This window comes from Grampus griseus (genome assembly GCF_964374135.1).
Source record: "Grampus griseus genome assembly, chromosome: 17".
Taxonomy (NCBI): Eukaryota; Metazoa; Chordata; class Mammalia; order Artiodactyla; family Delphinidae; genus Grampus; species Grampus griseus.
The window spans coordinates 75,151,047-75,174,138 of record NC_139011.1 but is presented as its reverse complement, the minus strand read 5'-3'; the positions used below and the strand labels follow the sequence as shown (position 1 = coordinate 75,174,138).

The 23,092-nt window shown below is 38.5% G+C and overlaps 1 protein-coding gene across 1 annotated transcript in view; it reads right to left on the bottom strand.

The window, feature by feature from the left end:
• TOX (thymocyte selection associated high mobility group box) overlaps positions 1 to 23,092 on the bottom strand; it is a gene marked incomplete at its 5' end in the record, with an annotated part of 296,838 nt that overhangs the window by 36,531 nt on the left and 237,215 nt on the right. The window contains one exon of the mRNA XM_082674743.1: positions 8,766 to 9,047. Within this exon, the coding sequence (XP_082530869.1) occupies positions 8,766 to 9,047 (282 nt within the window). The remainder of the gene's footprint in view (positions 1 to 8,765; positions 9,048 to 23,092) is intronic.

The following is a 23,092-nucleotide window of genomic DNA, read 5'->3' as shown; positions in this document are numbered from 1 at the left end:
TGCCTCCTGATGTGTGAGGGTCTCATTTTTTATTTTGCCTTTTGCCTGTGTTTGGGAAGGTACAGAAATGAGCTGCTATTTCAGAGTCCGTATAATGAACTGGGAATTTGTCAGGCCTCCTATCTGGCGGTAGTTTCATCACATATTTGAAAACCACATGATCATATCTCATATACAAAGCCTCCCTAAAGAAAGAAATGTGGCTATAATTTGGATCCTCTTACACGCCAGGAATGGATTGTATCTTGAAAGACACCTGGCCTTTCTGACCATCAACTATTTGGAATGAACAATGATGTGAGGAAATTAGCTAAATGGGTTTGTAATACATGCCTGGATCTTAATTTTGAGTGTTGTCTGGATCCTGAATTCTTACTTAGAGGAATGAAAGCTTATAATTTTATGTCCTAATTTTCTAAGAGACCCTGACTTCTGCAGTCTAGAGCAGCACTATCTTATGGAATTTTCTGGAAAGATGGAAATGTTCTCTGCACTGTTCGAAAGGGTAGCCACTAGCCACATGTGGCTATGGAGAATGTTGTGCTGGAGCAACTGAGGAAACATTTTTTATTTATTTAATTTTAATTAGTCAAATTTAAATGTACACAGTCATACAGGACTTGTGGCTACTGTATAGGACTGTAGAGCACTGCGTACTGGACATTGTTTTAGTGTATAACATTTCTAGAGTTACTAGGGTTCTAAGACTGAAGAGTTAAATTTAATTCCAATGTCATAATCTTTACAATACAGAAGGAACCATATAATGCAAAAATATAAACTCCCCACGATGACAAGCACATTGAGAGTAAGGACAAGGTTCCGTTAATCTTTCCATCCTCACAGCATCTGTTCGGAGTCTTACATGCAGCGGATCATCACACATTTTCACCCCTGTATTATACAGCAGTGGGCAGAGGCTTAGAATGACAAGGAAAAGGACATTTGAGACACATATAAAAGTTGTATGAGGGCTTCCCTGGTGGTGCAGTGGTTGAGAGTCTGCCTGCCAATGCAGGGGACATGGGTTCGTGCCACGGTCCGTGAGGATCCCACATGCCACAGAGCAACTAAGTCCGTGAGCCACAACTACTGAGCCTGCGCGTCTGGAGCCTGTGCTCCACAACAAGAGAGGCCGCGATAGTGAGAGGCCCACGCACCGCGATGAAGAATGGCCCCCACTTGCCACAACTAGAGCCCTCGCACAGAAACGAAGGCCCAACACAGCCAAAAAATAAATAAATTGATTAATTAAAAAAATGCAAATTCTTGAGTCCTACTCCATTCTATTAAAAAAAAAAGTTGTATGAAAATCATAGCAACTAAGAACACGTCTGGTTTGAGGCTTTAACCGTAATCTTGATCACCCACAGGCTTATTTCATATTCAATTTAAGCACTCATGAATAAACAAATACATACACAAATACATAAAGATACTACTCTCACATAAGCTTTACACAGATACATGTGCTTCACGTAACTTACTTGTAGACATAGATGTATTTCCCAAATCCCTAGGGGGTGTCCTTATGCTTCTGGTAATCCACCTCCTGTCATGTCTTATTGCTTAATTATAGTGATGTATTTAACTTATTAATCACAAGAAAACAATAATTTTTCACTTCAAAAAAGCCATGTGTTAATGGTGCTACTTAGAGAACACTTCTTAAGAATACAGAGTACTGGAGTTAAGAGTCTCAAGGAAAGAGAATCACTGATGTTGAAATGTCCCTGGAGAAGTTAGAAATGTCTACAAGCATATTAAAAATAAACTGCCACAGTCCCAAAGCCTTTAATGGAGCTGGGAGAGCTGTTTCACGCACACGAACTTGCAGTGATCGCTGGAGTTTAAAATAGATTTTAATCAAGCACCATCTGCATAATAGGCTGAACAAACAACACAGAGCTCCACTTATAACACTTATCATGTAAAGTAAATATTATAAAATCTTCACCATAGTAACAGGGCATATCACAGCACTTTTTGTGATGGTACTGTTTCTGTAAGTGAAAAATTCTGCTACTTAAATTCATTCTCCCTTTTCTTTCTAAACTATGCCATCTAAAATCCCCTTATGAGAATAAATTCAAATAAGCATGGAAAGTAAGTCATCTAGTTACTGTGAAATCAGCAAGGTTGTAATACCTCTTTCATTTTACAATCGGGTTTACTATTATCATTAATAATAACAGTACATTTAATGACTCAAAACATCAATTATAGAAAACCACATATAAAATGGTGTACTCTTGAGATGATTCACAAGTGCAGGGCATTGTATCGGTACCACAGTCTGTAAAATAAATTCATTTTTAAGGATCCTTGATTCTGCCAAAGATAACTGAGTTTAGTTTTAGGATGAGGTTAGCAAAAATACTCAGTGGTCTTACATAATAAGGTAAGAAATTTGGGCTACTGTCCAGAAAAATCACTTTAGGGTGAAGAAAAGATTTGATTGTAATTATAGACACCTGTTAGTTATGTTTATCAATTTTGTTAGATTCATTTGGTCTTTTCTAAATTTGCCTGTCTAGGGCAATACCTTTACTTCTTATTATTTTTGACTGAGGGTTTCTCCTGCCTTACACAGAATGCACGAGCTATCAATACATGGTCCCAGTGAGTAAAATGCCAGGTGCCTACGTGTAGCCTCACTTGAGTTTTATTCCATGACTTAATCAAGTATGCTCGATTATCCAGAGCATGAATTATCTAAGAACATACACACCTTGAAAATACTATATCTTAGTATAATTTAATTACTTAAATGGATTTTAGGAACCATTATTTGGAATCGAGTACTAACTGGCGGCTTGACTGAATTTTACTATTTTCCCCAGAACTACTTTGCTAAGTTCAGCCTTAACCGATGGGATACTTTATTTTTGATAAACAAGTACATATTAGCTGCTGGGATACTTTTAAGAAATTCTTAAAAGTATCATGTATATTATATTGTGAAGTGTTTAAAAACTGTGTAATAAATACAGTTCAATGTGGAAAACACCAGACTTTAAAATCCCAATTTTAAATATTCTGTCCTAATGTTAGACAGTGTGACCAGACATTTGTTACCAACATTGCTTGATTTCACTTCATGTTTATAGAAACCTGTCTGCTTATCATTTTTATTTTATTCCAGGAATCTTCTAGCCTTCAGAACGGTGGTAAATAACAAGTACTTTTCTAAAGGCTTATTTAATTGTTGCTCTAGTGACACCCTATTTTTTTTTGAGAAAAAAATCCCTTCTCTTTCTGTCCAGTATGGTAATGTACATGCAGTGATGAACTAACAAATTCTAAGAAACTCTTAAAAGCGAAAAAAAGTAAGCAAAAGCAGGAACCCGGAGAAGTAGGCAGAGTACTGGAGCCAGCTTTCACCTTGAAGACAGCTGCTCAACCTGGTGAAACTGAATCAAAGTCACAGCAGATAGAAGACAAAGCCCATGGCTGACCGAAAACAGTGGGATGTTTAACGGGAGGCTTCCTATTAGAAGTCAGGACACAAAAGAATTAGACTTTCAGTGCAGGGTGAAATAAAATGATCTCCCCTGCACGTTCCCTCCTGAGACCTGCAAGGACGATTCTGAATGAGAGGGGAGGAATATCTTTTGTGATAATTCACAAACAGAAGCCAGCTTTTGTAAGGATTTATACCCTGAATGTATACTACTCGAGTGGTCTGAAAAACTGTAAGCCCAAAGCGGTTCTAGATTGTAATGGTCCAAGATGCTTGGGATGCTTGGCGGAAGCAAACACAAATCATCTTTAGTGGAGTCCACTTTCCAACCAGGTCTAACAGAATTCTTATAAAGTTCTAATGAATATCAGCTGCTATTCCAAAAGCAAAAAAGCAAAATGAAACAAGGCAGTAAAACCAAGAGCCAGCAGCAACAATAAACAATAGAATCAGACCCCAAAAGGCGTCACGTATTGGAATTAGCTTAAAGAACAAAAGAGATTAAATCTATGGATAAAGAGGAAGCAACTAAAAATAACAAACAAAAAAAGTCCAAACAGATTTGAGAAAGAACCAAATAAAACTAGAAATATAAAATAATTGAAATTAAAACCTCAGTATATCAGCTTTAATTTCAGATTTGATATAGCTGAAAATTGAATTACAAACTGGGAAATTGATATAAGTAAATTAATCAGAATGTAATACAGAGCAAGAAGGAAACAGAAAATATGAAAGAAAAGAGTCATGGAGGATAGGATGAGAAGGTCTAGCATTTATCTTATCAGAATTACAATGAGAAAGGAGCAAGAATAGGGTAGAGGAAATTTCTGGAAAACACCCAGAACTGATGAAAAAGAGAAATATTTAAATTTGGGATAAATTTAAAGGAACCCACGTACTACACAATGATGCTGCAGGACACCGAAGGCAAGAGACGATCTTAAAACTAGTCAGAGAATAGAGGCAGATTACTTTCAAAGGAAAGACAGTGAGGCAGCAGAATTCTCAAAAGCAATAATGAAAATCAGGATTCAATGGAGTAATATATTATCTTCAAAATGATAATAGAGAATCACTGTCAATCTAAAATTCTTTTCCTAGTGGAAGTACTTTTTAAGGTAATCATGTTCCCAATAGATCCTCACGAGAGAAAATTTTAAAGGCATAGGGAAAATGACGTCAGATGACAAACTTATGTGTGAATAAATCTAAAGAAAAAAGACTATAAAGACAATAAAAATAGTATTTCATGGAGTTCATAAAATTACATTTAATTTAAATTTAAGATAAATTATAATTTAAATTATAATTAAGATAAACAACAGCAATAACTGCTCCAGTATAAATTGAAAGGAGGGTGTTTGGAGTTTAAGTAATTTAAGAAGGGTAAAGATATTGATCAATGTTAGACTTTCACACATTTGTGTGTCAGGAGTAGTTGCTAAACAAAGAGAAAGATTATAAAATTTCCAGTCTTAAAATGGGAAATTTTGGAATGAGAAAAGTAAGAACATTCTTAAGGAAGGTAAGAAACAGAAAAGAAACATAGACACGTGTGGGACAAATAGAAAGCAACAGATCAATACTGAAATGAGAAATAAAGCCAAATATTTTAGTATTTATATGAATGTAAATGAAGTCAGTTTCCTTTGAAAGTAAAAATTTAACTATATACCACTGACAAGAGACACATATAAAACTTAAGAAGACTTTTAGCAGAGAAGCTGAAAGTAAAAGGATGGAAAAACATATCTTGTGATTCTTAGCCCATAATTTCCTTAAAGGGAAAACTGTGCTAAAAATACAGTTGTAATGCCAGATACTTTAAGTGTCTTAAAGTGTCTGTTATATTACACATATTGGATTACAGGCTTAGAACCACAAGCTACCCGAGTTTGTATTTCTTTGATGTTTGACTGCATGTCTAGTTTATGACTTCAGGCTGTCAACACAGCTCCAGAGCAATCAGAACCGTAAGGAGTGTTTATAAGGTGATAATTTATTTTACTGATGTATTTACAATATTTCTCTCTGTCAAAACAAAGTTATTTCATTTACTTGTTCAATTAGATAAACTGGAGTTAATCTGCAATTGCTTAAGAGAGCACAAAGTATTAAGAGGGAAGGTTTAAAGCCTTCTTTTTCAGGTGTGAGACTAAATATTCTTTTTTTAGATCTCGTTGGAAATGATTTAAATGATCCTTTTGACTTAACGCTACTTCACATTTAACTGGAGCTGCTGCAGTACAACAGTGCACATAAACCCTGCTCATGTATAAAGGAAAATTCCGGTTTAATCATTAGCTGTGATGAAGAATCCTGAGCATTTTCATCAGAGGACTTTTTTTAGCCGTTTAATAAACATAAGTTGCATAAATGGGCAGGAGAATTTTGTACTGGAGAGAAGGTGAAGGACAGCACGTAGAGCTGGAATGGGAGGATGGATTTTGAGATGGAAAATGCACTTAAACTCAACATAAATTTGAGAATATTTGTGTAGACAAAAAGTCATTTTAATGAGGGCATTCTTGAGAAATCCACCCCTAGGCCTTCACACATAGCTTATTCAAGACTATACAACTATGGAATATAAATTCCACTATACAATGCTTACGTGATCGTTAATAATAAGCTATACGTTACTTTGAGATGTGGATGTTAAGTGATTGGGTAGGATACTCACTGGCAAAGTTTCATGCTAGCCTGGAAACTCATAACATACACATTCATACCTCAGCAAAACTGTAAGATAAGGACCTTATGCGTCAGTAGAAAATGGCAGAACCTGTCAATATTAATTCTATGAATTTCTGGTTTCTACTCAGTCTGCTACTCATATAAATTGAAGAGTGTGGAAAATGCTATTGTAAGTAAGAATAATCCTGCATAAAATTTACTGTCAGAAGATGCTAATTTTGCATTAATTTCCTGAAATGTCAGCAGTGAATACTGATAGAGATATAATCCAGATGCGCCAACTGAGCTTTACTATGAGTAGAACATTAATTTTCCCCCTTGCAATATAGTACTTAACATCTGTGTTTAGAAATATAACTTGAATTATCCACGCATAATTTGATATCTAAATCACTGGCCACAAACAGATTCCTGGTGTTCACACTTAGAGCCAGGTGCTCATTAGCCGGAGACACCGTTAGAATAATATAGATTTTCTTAAACATTTATTTTGCCCTCTAAGTGATCAGCCAAAGGTCGGGCTTCTCCTAGCCCAGTACACTATTTATGTAACATCAGTTAGTCTCCTCCCTCCTTTTTACTTTCCCTCTTGAGCGGCTGGCTCACTGACAGGGAGAGACTGTGCAGGGAGAGGGGCGCTGATATCTAGCTGTGCAGCTGTCCTGAAATGTACCTGGGATTTGTTTTCATCAGGGACGGTGGACAGCAGACGTGGAAATGAATGAAGTTTACACTCACACAAACCTAGAAACTGGAGGCCCAGCATGGCGTGCAGGGTCGTCAGGAGGCAGAGACGGGAGAGGGCAGAGCGTGCCCAGAGCCTTTACTGGGGTTTTTGTGGGAAGGAAGGGGCGAGGCAGGGTAGGTATACTGAGTAATCTCAGGACTGGAATGTTTGAACAGTTTCAGTGGGCTTGGCTCTAGAGGTGGTCCCTAGTTATCCATGCCTAGCCCTGGGGGGAAACTCTGCGGGGAGGTGGTGTGTGAGAGTTTGATAAAGGAGATAACTGGGGTGTGGGCTCTGGATTGGTTGGTGTGTTTATCAAAGATGCGCTCCCAGGGGAGTCATTCACTACCTCTAGGAATTAGCTTCCCTGGTAGAGTTTCCAGGATCAAGGGCCTACACGCCAGAGCTTCAAGAATACTGAAAATAATGAAATAGAGCCAATAGAGCAGCCTTGCCTTTGTCATCAGGCTAAATAAATCTATGTGTCACTATCTGGGTTGTTAAAAGATTAGTGTAGCTAGCTACTGTTAAGTTAACCACATAGATCAGAATCCCACGGTATTGCCATTTGTCTCCCCAAAACAAAATTCTCACAAAGGGAAAAGAAAACAAAGGGCTGACACAAGTGACAATTCATTAGTGACATTAAACAAAGAGGAGGAATATGAAGTGTGCATGTAGCCACCAGTGTTTTTCACAGTAACCAGGCAGGGGTCCTTCTCACTGGGACAAATTTGGAAGATGCCTGACTGATAACCAAGGCAATAAAAAGATGATTTCGATGTTCTTGACTGAGAGTATACTTGGTTATGATGCAGTCATTTGAAAAGGCTGCCTTGAATACTTTAAAGAACTAACTACCTTTTGTAGCTAATTTTCCAAAATAAGGACAATTACGACCCATCTTTTTATACAGATAACTTAAGGTGATGCAGATAGACAGACAGACAACCATACTGGCCTGGGGTTAACAAGAGATACGTAATGAAACACCTAGGCTCCTTCTTCTGGAAGGGAGCCATCTAATATCTCTGGCCCTTCTTTTCTTCATCCTAAATATGAAATTTTTAAAAAAATAAATAAATTTATTTTTTGGCTGTGTTGGGTCTTCATTGCTGCACGCGGGCTTTCTCTAGTTGAGGTGAGTGGGGTCTACTCTTTGTTGCGGTGCGCAGGCTTCTCATTGCGGTGGCTTCTCTTTGTTGCAGAGCACGGGCTCTAGGCACATGGGCTGCAGTAGTTGTGGCACACGGGCTTAAGTAGTTGTGGCTCGTGGGCTCTAGAGCACATGCTCAGTAGTTGTGGCACATAGGCTTAGTTGCTCCACGGCATGCGGGATCTTCCCGGACCAGGGCTTGAACCCGTGTCCCCTGCATTGGCAGGCGGATTCTTAACCACTGCGCCACCAGGAAAGTCCCCTAAATATGAAATGTTTGGATAAGATGATCTCAAAGGATTCCTCTAACCACAACACACACACACACACACACACAGCGCCATCATTATATCCCTGGGATGTTGCCTTCTTAAAATAAGGTGGTTAAATTGAAAGATATTTTGGAATGAGTGGTGAATTAAGCTTGATTTTGGACCCCGAGTCCTACAAGATTATTATTTTCCCTTACTCACTATGCAGACCCTATACTGCGTGGGTGCAACCTATTTTTATGTTTAACACATTTGCACTGAGAGGATTTGTTAGGAACTTAAAAATGCAATTGGACAAGCAGGTGATTTAATCCATTCAGTCCCCCACCAACGTTTCTCATTTGGACGATATAACTTGCATCCGCCATAGGTCAAGGGAAATGCCCGTCAATAGTTTTTATAGGCAGCAAGCCTTTCCTATTGGTGCCCAGAATAAACTCGTCATACCTTAGAGGTATCATCGCCTTCATCCTCATGCACTGAGCTGGACGGTGAAGGAGTTGCAGACTTGCTTCCGGGAGGAGACGGCGAGTTGTGGGGGACACTGCTCCCCCCCATGTTCAATCCAAGCTGAGCACTTAGCTGTGATTGGTTGATGGTGGTGAGCTGGCCATGCTGCATCATGCCTGGCTGCTGCCTGAGCTCTGCAGGCTGACCCCTTGGTCTCATGGCCGCCATCTGAGGATGGGAGCTATACTGACTTCCTTCTGGGCTCCGTATATCTTGCATCTGTAAAAAAAATGCAGAGGAATAATTTTTCACAAAACTTGTTTCTGGAAAAAAATTTTAAAATTCCTTAGGCTTTAAAAGTCCGTTAGGATGTCCTGCTAAACTATGCACATTTCCACCCCGTCCCTCAGAGTAGGACAATCCTAACAGTATATATCACCCTGAATTTGAGAATTCAGTCAACATCACATTTCATTACTCAAGACCCGGTTGATTACATTTACAGTCCTTCTTTACACGGCAATGAAGTGCAAACATATAGCATTAACAGCTATTTATGGTGTAAGTTTCAAAATACTGATGCTTATTAGAGTGTCAATATTATATAATTATTAGTGATTACAGCATTCACAGTAATTCATGAAACTCTATTTCTTTGATTCTCATCATTTAAAAAAGGTTTTGAAAGTTAAGCATACTCAGTTTACTTCTGAGTTCTCAGTTTACTTCTATATAGGCTAGTACTGGCCAAATGATCTACGAACTTCCGACTCAGAACACTTACAGGCTGGTATTAACCAATTGATTAATTGACTATTGAAATGATTTGACTACACAGTCCGATTTGAAAGTAAAGCTCTAAAGTTGCAAGGTCACCATATTAATCCATTATGCTATCTGGGTCACTGCTTTTTAGCCTTAATGAGACTCACTCTTACAATTCAAGCAGTGAATTTCATCTCTGCAAGAATTAGAATTAAAAGCATTGGAGGATGAAGCTCTTAACATATCTAGAGGTCAAATGTGTTGTCAGAAGAGTGTGGTGGATTTCACTTAATGTTTCTCTGGCATTTTCAAACTTAAAATAATGGGGACTATTTTGTGGTGCTTACAGAAGCAGCTCAGTTTTGTTCACTCTGAAGGACATTGGGGAGTTCATGCAGGTAGAGGGTTTATAAAACAAGAGAGAGAAAAAGAGAAACAAATGGAAAAAAGGAGGGCAGTGAAGAGATATATGTTAACGTTACATCTGGGAATGGAAAAAGTAAAACTAATGTTACCTTTCTCTATTTCATTAAAAAAAAAACCCATATAGTGTCAGATATTATCACCATGACATGGAAATAATGAAAAGGAAATAACTTAGTCATGGGAATTTTTTTCTTTTGGTAATAAAATCATTTTCTACCAATGCTCTCTAGTCATTTTACCAACCTAGTTAGACCTCCCTGAAACTGGAGTGGTGACTGAAGAGGTGTCTGCCTGTGTTCTCTGTATTAGGTTTACTGTCTCCACCATAAGGCATCTTATTAGTCAATACCTTTTGACCTTTCCAAGTCTTGCTACTGCTTCATCTTCAGACTCAGTTCTAGGAATCCTAGACTCTGGCTCTCCTGGGTGAAGGGTTAGTCTGGCTCTATGGCTTTGTACCCATTGATTGCCTGGTTTAAATCAACCTTTTTCCCATAATTTAAACCACGTTCCTCCAATCCTTCAAAAGTAGCTCATAGCTCTCCTTTTTATGAAACCCCTCAGTAAGCAGGTATCACTATTCAGTGATACATGTGAGCGCTGCAGAGGCTCTAGTGACACGTTCTCAATCTACAGAAGAGGAGACTGAGGGGCTGTGAATGTCTGTTGAATAAATATATAAATGAATGACTAAAACCCAGAGATCTTAAATGACTTCCCCGAACCACACAGTTGGAGTTAAAACCTACATCTCTCAATTCCAGTCTTTGATACTTCCTACTGTATTAAGCAGCTGATGCAATATTTTACGTATCCCAAAGAGAGAGTTATAGTTAATTAAAGATAGTCAAAAACACCCATCCAATATTGCCTACCCAAATCCATGGTTTTTATCTAGTCCATTCATGTTACCTCCACTCACATTTACTAAAATAGTTTTTGTTCCTGCTTAACTGTTCCTATAACTTCCATAATCTGACCTTCCCTGTGAAATAATACTAGCTTTCACAGTTATTCATAAAGTTGTGCCACTGAGTCTTTTTCAGGCCCATACTCTAAGGCCCTGAGGTCCTATTGTGTTCTTCCTTAGACCCTTAGCATGTAGAACTGGTCTCTCATTGTGGGCACAGAGCAATGGGTGCCCATAAAGGGCACTGTCCTATACAGGGCAGCTCCCTCCCCCAGCCCTGCACCAAATAAAGCACTCACACGCATATTCAAACATATGTTTGTAGAGGACACATTTTTAGAGCCCTGCAAATTAAAAATGTTTACTAACAAAATTATACTTTAAATTATCTTTCCAAACATATGTAGCTAATTGATATCTTTATTTCTCTGTCACATAAATCCCAGGTTACAAGCATGAACAGTTGTAACCTATCGGGAGCCCACTTCTCACCCTTTCAGAAATATTGTGGTTTCCACGTGACATTGCAGAAGATGATCTCTAAATTGACTTACACACAGAATTTCCAGATTTACGACTACAAATTTCACTTTAGAGCACCTATCTCTTCCTCCATTTTGTAATCCTTTTTATTGTTTTATCATGCTAATTAGTGTGGTGGGTAGATCTCTGAGAACTAACATTGTATTTCCACCTTTGTTATATTAGTAGAAGGAGGTGGGCATGGTGGAAGTGGGTAGGGAATCAATCTGGGTCGGGACCACAGAGTACTCAACAGGGTACCACTTTTTCAACAGACTCATCATTAGTTCAAAATATGGTGTCACCAATGGTGTTAGGCCAGCAGACAGCAGCTTTAACACTGAATCAAAGAATAATTTTCCTTTGTGGAGGGTGGCAAGCACAAATCAGAGAGCATACTCATCTCTTTAGGCCTCAGATGCACTTAGAAATAGATCTTAACACCCTTGGTGACATTTCTGAATTAGGAGGAGTTTTTCCATTTCACCTTGCTTTGACAGAAGTCAGTTTACTATTTATCACTGCCTAATGTATAATATGGGGCAAAGTAAACTGGAGGGACTCTGATTACTGAAAACTAAGAATAATTAGTCAGCTCATGAAGGTAAGCAAATGTTCTGATTACTGGTTTCCTTCTAGGAAGATAGTGACTAACTACAGGTCTTAATGTGAAATACGAAACTTCAACTTGCAAAATATTATTTCCTGTTACTCTCCAGTATTTTCAATTTACCGTGAATAATTCACTTAAGTCATGCTTAATCTCAACTGCTGTTCTGATTCCTCCCAGCTCCTTCACTGACTTTATTCTTCTTACAACTTTCCACCCCTAAATGATTCCCTAACATTCTGTTTTTGAGTCGCATTTCTTCATCCAGCTAAGGTGCATCATGATTTTGTTAATGGGGAACGTTCTAAATGAAAACGTACAATTCTGGCCCAAACTCCAGGTCTAACTCTGCTAGATGTCACTGCTTGGACATCACCCCTGCTGGAAAACCGAATAATGTCTTCTTTCTCAAAACTATTTTGTACTCTGTGTCCAATTTCTTTCGATGATACCTTCATCCTCCCTGTCACTTCTACTCAAAATGTTCTAGTAATTTTGGGTTCATTCCTTTTCTATCAAACTCTTGTGAGTTCCACTGAGTCTGCTCTACAATACCCGTTCCATCTTCCCTTCGTCTCACTCACACACCATTCACGTATTTCAGGCCTTCATTTCATCCTCACTTGCAATAGCTACTTAACTAAAAAGAATATCTTCACATCCACCCCAAAGAGTACTGTAAAATTAATCTTCATGAGCCAGACTCAAAACCTTCCCAGTGATATCTGCCTACCAAATCGAATCCAAACTGTTTAGCGTGCCATTCAAGATGCCAAATGAACTTTATTCCTTATAAGTGTCCTTCACACACTTGATTGTTCAACCAAACCCAACTAATTGCTTTCCTTTGCCTCTCTCTCCCTTGAACACGTGTCTTTCTCTATGCTGCTCTTTCAGCATTCACTTTCTGAGCATTTGCTGTTTGAACTTTTGAAAAACAGTTACAAAAATACTTTGCTCAGTGATTTCTGGTTTGCACAGAACTTTTACCTCCTGGGCCTCATACTTCCCCTTTGAGGTAGTCCTATAGAAATGGCTGTTTTGTACAAGTTTATTGAGAATGGTAGAGGATAAATGGTCTCAGATCTCTCTACCAACAAAGATTAAAGTAGAAATAAGTTTATTTTACATATTTGTGATCTTTTCACAATTCCACGACACCATTACCATATTCACATATCCAAACCCTGAATATACTGGGTTGGCCAAAAAGTGCCTACGGTTTTTAAGTAAAAATAAAAGACACATTTTTCATTTTCGCCAAGAACTTTATTGAACGACGTATTCACCCTTTTATTCCACTACCTTCTGCCATTTTCCAGGCAACTTCATAATTCCATCGTCCCAAAACATTTTATCTTTTTGAGCAAAGAACTGTTCCAGGTGCCTTTTTTTTTTCAACATCTTTATTGGAGTATAATTGCTTTACATTGTTGTGTTAGTTGCTGCTGTATAACAAAGTGAATCAGCTATACATATACATATATCCCCATATTCCCTCCTTCTTGCGTCTCCCTCCCACCCTCCCTATCCTACCCCTCTAGGTGGTCACAAAGCACCCAGCTGATTTCCCTGTGCTATGCAGCGCTTCCCACTAGCTATCTATTTTACATTTGGTAGTGTATGTATGTCCATGCCACTCTCACTTCATCCCAGCTTATCCTTCCCCCTCCCCGTGTCATCAAGTCCATTCTCTACGTCTGTATCTTTATTCCTGTCCTGCCTCTACGTTCCTCAGAACATTTTTTTTTTTAGATTCCATATATATGTGTTAGAATATGGTATTTGTTTTTCTCTTTCTGACCTTCTTCACTCTGTATGACAGACTCGAGGTCCATCCACCTCACTACAAATAACTCAATTTCGTTTCTTTTTATGGCTGAGTAATATTACATTGTATATATGTGCCACATCTTCTTTATCCATTCATCTGTCGATGGACACTTAGGTTGCTTCCATGTCCTGGCTATTGTAAATAGAGCTGCAATGAGCATCGTGGTACATGACACTTATTGAATTATGGTTTTCTCAGGGTATATGCCCAGTTGTGGAATTGCTGGGTCATATGGTAGTTCTATCTTTAGTTTTTTAAGGAACCTCCATACTGTTCTCCATAGTGGCTGTATCAATTTACATTCCCACCCGCAAGAGGGTTCCCTTTTCTCCACACCCTCTCCATCATTTATTCTTTGCAGATTTTTTGATGATGGCCATTCTGACCAGTGTGATACCTCATTGTAGTTTTGATTTGCTTTTCTCTAATGATTAGTGATGTTGAGCATCCTTTCTTGTGTTTGTTGGCATTCTGTATATCTTCTCTGGAGAAATGTCTATTTAGGTCTTCTGCCCATTTTTGGATTGGGTTGTTTGTTTTTTGATATTGAGCTGCATGATCTGCTTGTATATTTTGGAGATTAATCCTTTGTCAGTTGCTTCATTTGCAAATATTTTCTCCCATTCTGAGGGTTGTCTTTTGGTCTTGTTTATGGTTTCCTTTGCTGTGCAAAAGCTTCATTAGGACCCATTTGTTTATTTTTATTTCCATTTCTCTAGGGGGTGGGTCAAAAAGGATCTTGCTGTGATTTATGTCATAGAGTGTTCTGCCTATATTTTCCTCTAAGAGTTTTATAGTGTCTGGCCTTACATTTAGGTCTTTAATCCATTTTGAGTTTATATTTGTGTATGGTGTTAGGGAATGTTCGAATTTCATTCTTTCACATGTAGCTGTCCACTTTTCCCAGAACCACTTACTGAAAAGACTGTCTTTTCTCCATTGTATATTCTTGTCTCCTTTATCAAAGATAAGGTGACCATATGTGCGTGGGTTTATCTCTGGGCTTTCTATCCTGTTCCATTGATCTATATTTCTGTTGTTGTGCCAGTACCATACCGTCTTGATGACTGTAGCTTTGTAGTATAGTCTGAAGTCAGGGAGCCTGATTCCTTCAGCTCCATTTTTCTTTCTCAAGATTGCTTTGGCTATTTGCAGTCTTTTGTGTTTCCATAGAAATTGTGAAATTTTTTGCTCTAGTTAGAAATTGTGAAATTTTTTGCTCTAGTTCCGTGAAAAATGCCATTGGTAGTTTGATAGGGATTGCACTGAATCTGTAGATTGCTTTGGGTAGTAGAGTCATTTTCATAATGTTGATCCTTCCAATCCAAGAACATGGTATATCTCTCCATCTATTTGTATCATCTTTAATTTTTTTCATCAGTGTCTTACAGTTTTCTGCATACAGGTCTTTTGTCTCCTTAGGTAGGTTTATTCCTAGGTATTTTATTCTTTTTGTTGCGATGGTAAATAGGAGTATTTCCTGAATTTCTCTTTCAGATTTTTCATCATTAGTGTATAGGAATGAAAGAGATTTCTGTGCATTAATTTTGTATCCTGCTACTTTACCAAATTCATTGATTAGCTCTAGTAGTTTTCTGGTAGCATCTTTAGGATTCTCTGTGTATAGTATCATGTCATCTGAAAACAGTGACAGCTTTACTTCTTCTTTTCCCATTTGGATTCCTTTTATTTCTTTTTCGCCTCTGATTGCTGCAGCTAAAACTTCCAAAACTGTTTTGAATAACAGTGGTGAGAGTGGGCAACTCTGACTTGTTCCTGATCTTAGTGGAAATGGTTTCAGTTTTTCAACATTGAGAAAGATGTTGGCCTTGGTTTGTCATATATGGCCTTTATTATGTTGAGGTAGGTTCCCTCTATGCTTACTTTTGGGAGAGTCTTTATCATAAATGAGTGTTGAACTTTGTCGAAAGCTTTATCTGCATCTATTGAGATTATCATATGGTTTTTATCCTTCAATTTGTTAATATGGTGTATCACTTTGATTGATTTGTGTAGATTGAAGAATCCTTGATTCCTGGGACAAATCCCACTTGATCATGGTGTATGATCCTTTTAATGTGCTGCTGGATTCTGTTTACTAGTATTTTGTTGAGGATTTTTGCATCTATGTTCATCAGTGATATTGGCCTATAGTTTTCCTTTTTTGTGACATCTTTGTCTGGTTTTAGTATCAGGGTGATGGTGGCCTCGTAGAATGAGTTTGGGAGTGTTCCTCCGTCTGCTATATTTTGGAAGAGTTTGAGAAGGATAGATGTTAGCTCTTCTCTAAATGTTTGATAGAATTTGCCTGTGAAGCAATCTGGTCCTGGGCTTTTGTTTGTTGTAAGATTTTTAATCACAGTTTCAGTTTCAGTGCTTGTGATTGATCTGTTTATATTTTCTATGTCTTCCTGGTTCAGTCTCAGAAGGTTGTGCTTTTCTAAGAATTTTTCCATTTCTTCCAGGTTGTCCATTTTATTGGCATGTACTTGCTTGTAGTAATCTCTCATGATCGTTTGTATTTCTGCAGTATCAGTTGTTACTTCTCCTTTTTCATTTCTAATTCCCTTGATTTGAGTCTTCTTCTCCCTTTTTTCCTTGACAAGTTTGGCTAATGGTTTATCTGTTTTGTTTATCTTCTCAAAGAACCAGCTTTTAGTTTTATTGATCTTTGCTGCTGTTTCCTTCATTTCTTTTTCATTTATTTCTGATCTGATCTTTATGATTTCTTTCCCTCTGCTAACTTTGGGTTTTTTTTGTTCTTTCTCTAACTGCTTTAGGTGTAAGGTTATGTTGTTTATTTGAGAGTTTTCTTGTTTCTTGTGGTAGGCTTGTATAGCTATAAAATTTCCTCTTAGAACGGCTTTTGCTGCATCCCATAGGTTTTGAGTCATTGTGTTTTCATTGTCATTTGTTTCTAGGTATTTTTTGATTTCCTCTTTGATTTCTTCAGTGGTCTCTTGGTTATTTAGTAGCATATTGTTTAGCCTCCATGTGTTTGTATTTTTTACAGTTTTTTTTTTTTCTGTAATCGATACCTAGTCTCATAGCATTGTGGTAGGAAAAGATACTTGATACAATTTCAATTTTCTTAAATTTACCAAGGCTTGATTTGTGACCCAAGATAGGATCTATCCTGGAGAATGTTCCATGAGCACTTGAGAAGGAAGTGTATTCTGTTGTTTTTGGATGGAATGTCCTATAAATATCAATTAAGGTCATCTTGTTTAATGTGTCATTTAAAGCTTGTGTTTCCTTATTTTCTTTTTCTTTTTTTAAAAAAAATTTATTTATTTAATTTATTTTTGGCTGTGTTGGTTCTTCATCGCTGTACATGGGCTGTTCTCTAGTTGCGGCAAGTGGGGGCTACTCTTTGTTGTGGTGCACGGGCTTCTCCTTGCGGTGGCTTCTCTTGTTGCAGAGCACGGGCTCTAGGTGCACAGGCTTCAGTAGTTGTGGCTTGTGGGCTCTAGAACGCAGGCTCAGTAGTTGGGCACATGGGCTTAGGTGCTCCGTGGCATGTGGGATCTTCCTGGACCAGGGCTCGAACTGAATTCCCCTGCATTGGCAGGTGGATTCTTAACCACTGTGCCACCAGGGAAGCCCCTCCTTATTTATTTTCATTTTGGATGATCTTTCCATTGGTGAAAGTGAGGTGTTAAACTCCCATACTATGATTGTGTTACTGTCAATTTCCCCTTTTATGGCTGTTAGTATTTGCGTTATGTATTGAGGTGCTCCTACGTTGGGTGCATAAATATTTACAATTGTTATATCTTCTTGGATCGATCCCTTGATCATTATGCAGTGTCCTTCTTTGTCTCTTGTAACAGTCTTTATTTTAAAGTCTATTCTGTCTGATATGAGAATTGCTACTCCAGCTTTCTTTTGATTTCCATTTGCATGGAATATCTTTTTCCATCCCCTCACTTTCAGTCTGTATGTGTCCCTAGGTCTCAAGTAGGTCTCTTGTAGACAGCGTATATACAGGTCTTGTTTTTGTATCCATTCAGCCAGTCTATGTCTTTTGGTTGGCACATTTAATCCACTTACATTTAAGGTAATTATCGATACGTATGTCCCTGTTACCACTTTCTTAATTGTTTTGGGTTTGTTATTGTAGGTCTTTTCCTTCTCTTTTGTTTCCTGCCTAGAGAAGTTCCTTTAGCATTTGTTGTAAAGCTGGTTTAGTGGTGATGAATTCTCTTAGCTTTTGCTTGTCTGTAAAGGTTTTAATTTTCTCTGCCGAATCTGAATGAGATCCTTCCTGGGTAGAGTAATCTTGGTTGTAGCTTTTTCCCTTTCATCACTTTAAATATTTCCTGCCACTCCCTTCTGGCTTGCAGAGTTTCTGCTGAAAGATCAGCTGTTAACCTTATGGGGATTCCCTTGTGTGTTTTTTGTTGCTTTTCCCTTGCTGCTTTTAATACTTTTTCTTTGTATTTAATTTTTAATAGTTTGATTAATATGTGTCTTAGCATGATTCTCCTTGGATTTATCCTGTATGGGACTCTCTGTACTTCCTGGACTTGATTGACTATTTCCTTTCCCATATTAGGGATGTTTTCAACTATAATCTCTTCAAATATTTTCTCAGTCCCTTTCTTTTTCTCTCCTTCTTCTGGGACCCCCTATAATTCGAATGTTGGTGCATTTAATGTCCCAGACATCTCTGAGACTATCCTCAATTCTTTTCATTCTTTTTTCTTTATTCTGCTCTGCAGTAGTTATTTCCACTATTTTATCTTCCAGGTCACTTACCCGTTCTTCTCCTCAGTTATTCTGCTATTGATTCCTTCTAGAGAGTTTTTAATTTCATTTATTGTGTTGGTCATCATTGTTTGTTTGCTCGTTAGTTCTTCTAGGTCCTTGTTAAATGTTTCTTGTATTTTCTCCATTTTGTTTCCAAGATTTTGGATCATCTTTACTATCATTACTCTGAATTATTTTTCAGGTAGACTGCCTATTTCCTCTTCATTTGTTTGGTGTGGTGGGTTTTTACCTTGCTCCTTTATCTGCTGTGTATTTCTATGTCTCCTCCTTTTGCTTAACTTACTGTGTTTGGGGTCTCCGTTTCACAGAGTACAGGTTTGCAGTTCCCTTTGTTTTTGGTGTCTGCCCCTAGTGGCTAAGGTTGGTTCAGTGGGTTGTGTACGCTTCCTGGTGGAGGGGACTAGTGCCTGTGTTCTGGTGGATGAGGCTGAATCTTGTCTTTCCCATGGCAGGACTGCGTCCGGTGGTGTGTTTGGGGTGTCTGTGAACTCAATATGATTTTAGGCAGCCTCTCTGCCAATGGGTGGTATTGTGTTTCTGTCTTGCTAGTTGTTTGCCATAGGGTGTCCAGCACTGGACCTAGCTGGTCGTTGAGTGGAGCTGGGTCTTAGCGTTGAGACAGAGTTGTCTGGGAGAGCTCTTGTCGATTGATATTATGTGGGGCCGGGAGGTCTCTGGTGGACCAATGTCCTGAAGTCGGCTCTCCCACCTTGGAGGCTCAGGCCTGACACCCGGCTGGAGCCCCAAGACCCTATCAGCCACATGACTTTTGGGAAGTCTGAGGTCTTCTGCCAGTGTCCAGTAGGTGTTCTGTAGGAGCTGTTCCACATGTAGTTGTATTTTTGACATATTTGTGGGGAGGAGGATGATCTCCACATCCTACTCCTCTGCCATCTGGAAGGTCCTCCCCAGGTGCCTTTTACAGTCTTCCAGGGAACTGAAAGTTTTTCCATTAAAAGAATTTTGTAAAGACCTAAATAAATGGAAATCCAAAGGTGCGGTGTCTGATGAATACGGAGAATGAATCTGAACTTCTCAGCCAAGCTGTAACAGTTTTTGTCTGATCATCTAAGAAACACTGGTCTTGCATTATCCTGATGGAAGATAATGAGTTTTTTGTTGACTAATTCTGGATGCTTTTGTCAAGTGCTGCTTTCAGTTGGTCTAATTGGGAGCAGTACGTGTTGGAATTAATCGTTTGGTTTTCCAGAAGGAGCTCATAATAAAGGACTCCCTTGCAATCCCACAATATACACAACATCAGCGTCCTTGGATGAAGACCAGCTTTTGGTGTAGTTGGTGGTGGTTCATGTCACTTACCCCAGGATCTCTTCCATTTCACATTACTGTACAGTATCTACTTTTCATCATCAATCACAATTTGTTTTAAAAATGGAACGTTTTCATTACATTTAAGTAGAGAATCTCATGCGGAAATATGGTCAAGAAGGTTTTTATTTTTGCTTAACTTATGTGGAACCCAAACATCAAAGGGATTAACATAACCAAGCTGGTGCAAATGATTTTCAATGCTTGATTTGGATATTTTGAGTACGTCGGCTATCTCTCACATGGTATAACGTTGATTGTTCTCAATTAATGTCTCGATTTGATCGCTATCTACTTCAACTGGTCTACCTGACCGTGGAGCATCATCCAGCAAGAAATCTCCAGCATGAAACTTTGGAAACCACTTTTGACATGTTCGATCAGTCACACCACCTTCTCCCTAAACTGCACAAATCTCTTTTTGCATTTCGGTTGCGTTTTTACCTTTCTTGAAAGAATAAAGCAAAGGGACTTCCCTGGTGGTCAGTGGTAAACAATCCTCCTTCCAAAGCAGGGGACACAGGTTCGACCCCTGGTCGGGGAACTAAGATCCCACGTGCCGTGGGGCAACTAAGCCTGTGCACCACAACTACTGAGCCTGCACCTCAATGAGAGAGCCCGCATGCCACAACTAGAGAGAGAGAACCCACATGTCTCAACGAAGACCATCCTGCGTGCTGCAACTAAGACCCAACACAGCCAAAAAAAAAAAAAAAAAAATTTAAAAAAATTTTAAAAAAAGAAATAATAAAGCAGAATATCCCAAAAATGTTGTTTTCTTCCACCTTCAATATTAAAATGGCTACACAAAAATTCACCCATTTTGATAAGTCTTTGTTTAAATGCATGCTGATATGACAGCTGTCACATATGATCTAACAAAATTGTTTTGAATGAAGTTAAAGACAACTAAGTGCTATTCTCATAGCCACCTTACGGAAGAAAATCAATGAACCTTTTGGGCAACCCAATATTTTGAAGTGAAGTTCAGAAGTCAGCTCATCTACAAAGCTTTAAGAACCTTCTTATTATGAACCGCCAAAGCATTCTGTTTATACTTTCTTTGTGGGACACTACTTTTAAATTTCTTAAACGTGTACTCCTAGACAGTAATCATGATTTGTACATGACTAATGCATTTTTCAATCCTTCCTGAGATCTCTTTTAGTTACATTAGGTATTCCAAGTATTCAAAAAATACCTGCCTGGTCAGTACATAAATGAAGAAATAAGCACTACAAGTATAAACTGACTTTAACCAGTTTGATGATCTTTATTTTTTCCTGTGAACGTCATCTAGCATTAGTCCCAAGATGAAAAGAAAATATGAATAATGTCTGCTTCCATTTGTGGCAGAAACCTCAAGCTGTACCCTCTACCACTCATTTACTTTTGTCCGGAGGGACAGGCCTCCGGTAGTTGGCTGTCTAGCTGGAAAGCTGGCTAACAGAGGGCACTGCCTCCTTCCTTTGCAGCTCTGTATGGCCACGTGACCATGTTTTGGCTACTGAAATATAAATGAAAGTGCTGGGAGGTACTTCCAAGAAATCTCATTGAAGGAAGGGTTCACATTCTTTTGTTCTTTTCTGCTGGCAAAAATGTGGGTGTGATGATTAGAACTCAGGAAAATGTCTCGGACCAGCGCCCTTAGGATGTTGGAGGCACAGGAAAGAAGCTTGAGTGTCCGATTATCATGAAGACACCGGACCCTGGACAACCTACTTACTGTGGGAGTATTTAATGTGGAAGGGAAGAAAATGTCAATCTTTTCTCAGTGGTTTTGAGTTTCCTGTTATACGTAGCGGAACTAATCTTGACTGATACACCCTAATAGATTATAAACTCAAAAAAGCAGGGATAGAATCTACTTTGTTTACCATTTTAGCCCTAGTATCTAGCACAGACCTTGGCACATAGTAGATACTCAACACATATTTTCTTGAGTTCCACTGAATAGATGCTCAGGTACATTTAAGATTGATGACTCTGGCTTCACATAAATAATACCACAAATCCTTGATCTTTGGGAAACTACCTTTGCTAAATTCTCAGGACTCAAGTGTCTCAAGGTACTTTCTAACCTGTGTGTGAATTTCTCATTTTGTTTATTTCAAGGCCAGTGAGCTTTGTTTTTTCTTGGCTAAAAGTCCTGCATGTTGTTGGTATTTTAATTTTGAATGGCTCTTAATATTTATCTCCCCATTAGGGAAACTCAATCCATTGAAAATGGATGCTAGATTTCACTTTTTTGAAAACGGGAACTGTTTCCTTAAAGTTTACAGATTGTTACTGAGGACCAATATTGTTCTTTAATTATGGGAGCTAACAAATGTCAATTAAAGTAATGGAGGAAGATTATGATGATGAAGATTATGATGAACTCCACTGAGTTCCTTCAAAACCTTTTTCCAATTAATGGAAAGCAAAAGCTCAGTTAAAACCAATTAGGAAACCAAAGCAGATATCATGTGTTCTCCCTCATGATCTGCCTTGTAATCCATGGCTTGATGCTAACACCATGTTCCTTTCTCCCCTGGCCCATACCTACAGCGTAAGAGCGCCAGGTTGAGGATACAGCTTGAGTGGGAAACTTCAGGCACACTATTTGATACATATTTCAACACGTGTTCTCACGTTATTTTTCTTGGATTCTCTTTGAAAAGGAAAAGAAAAAAATACCCAAGTTGTTCATCTCAGATTATTTTAAAAAATGAGTAACACTTTGGTATAACTAATACCAAAAGAAAAGAAAGATCCTTAAAACAACATTAGTTGTATTCGTGACAAAAGGGCGTTAAAATCTCACACTTGAACGGCACCAGAACAAATGAAGGCCTGCGTTTCAGCATTTAAAATTGTGTGTTTCACAATCCTTCAGAGTCTGTTTTCTTCTTTCAGATATCAGCATCCTTCCCAGTCCAACATGTGAACCTCGAAAGCTATCATTATCGCTGCCTCTAGCAGACAATCCATATCAAAACAGTCGTACACATAAAGCTCTAACGATGTCTTGGCTTTCTCTGCTCTGATCCAGCTGTTTGAGTGAACAGCAGTTGGTGAACAGAGCCTGGAACATGGGGAGCCCCGAGGCCTTATTTGCTAATGCGGCTCCACCAGCTGCTGCCTTCTGTGGGCTTTGTGGGCGAGGCCTGGAA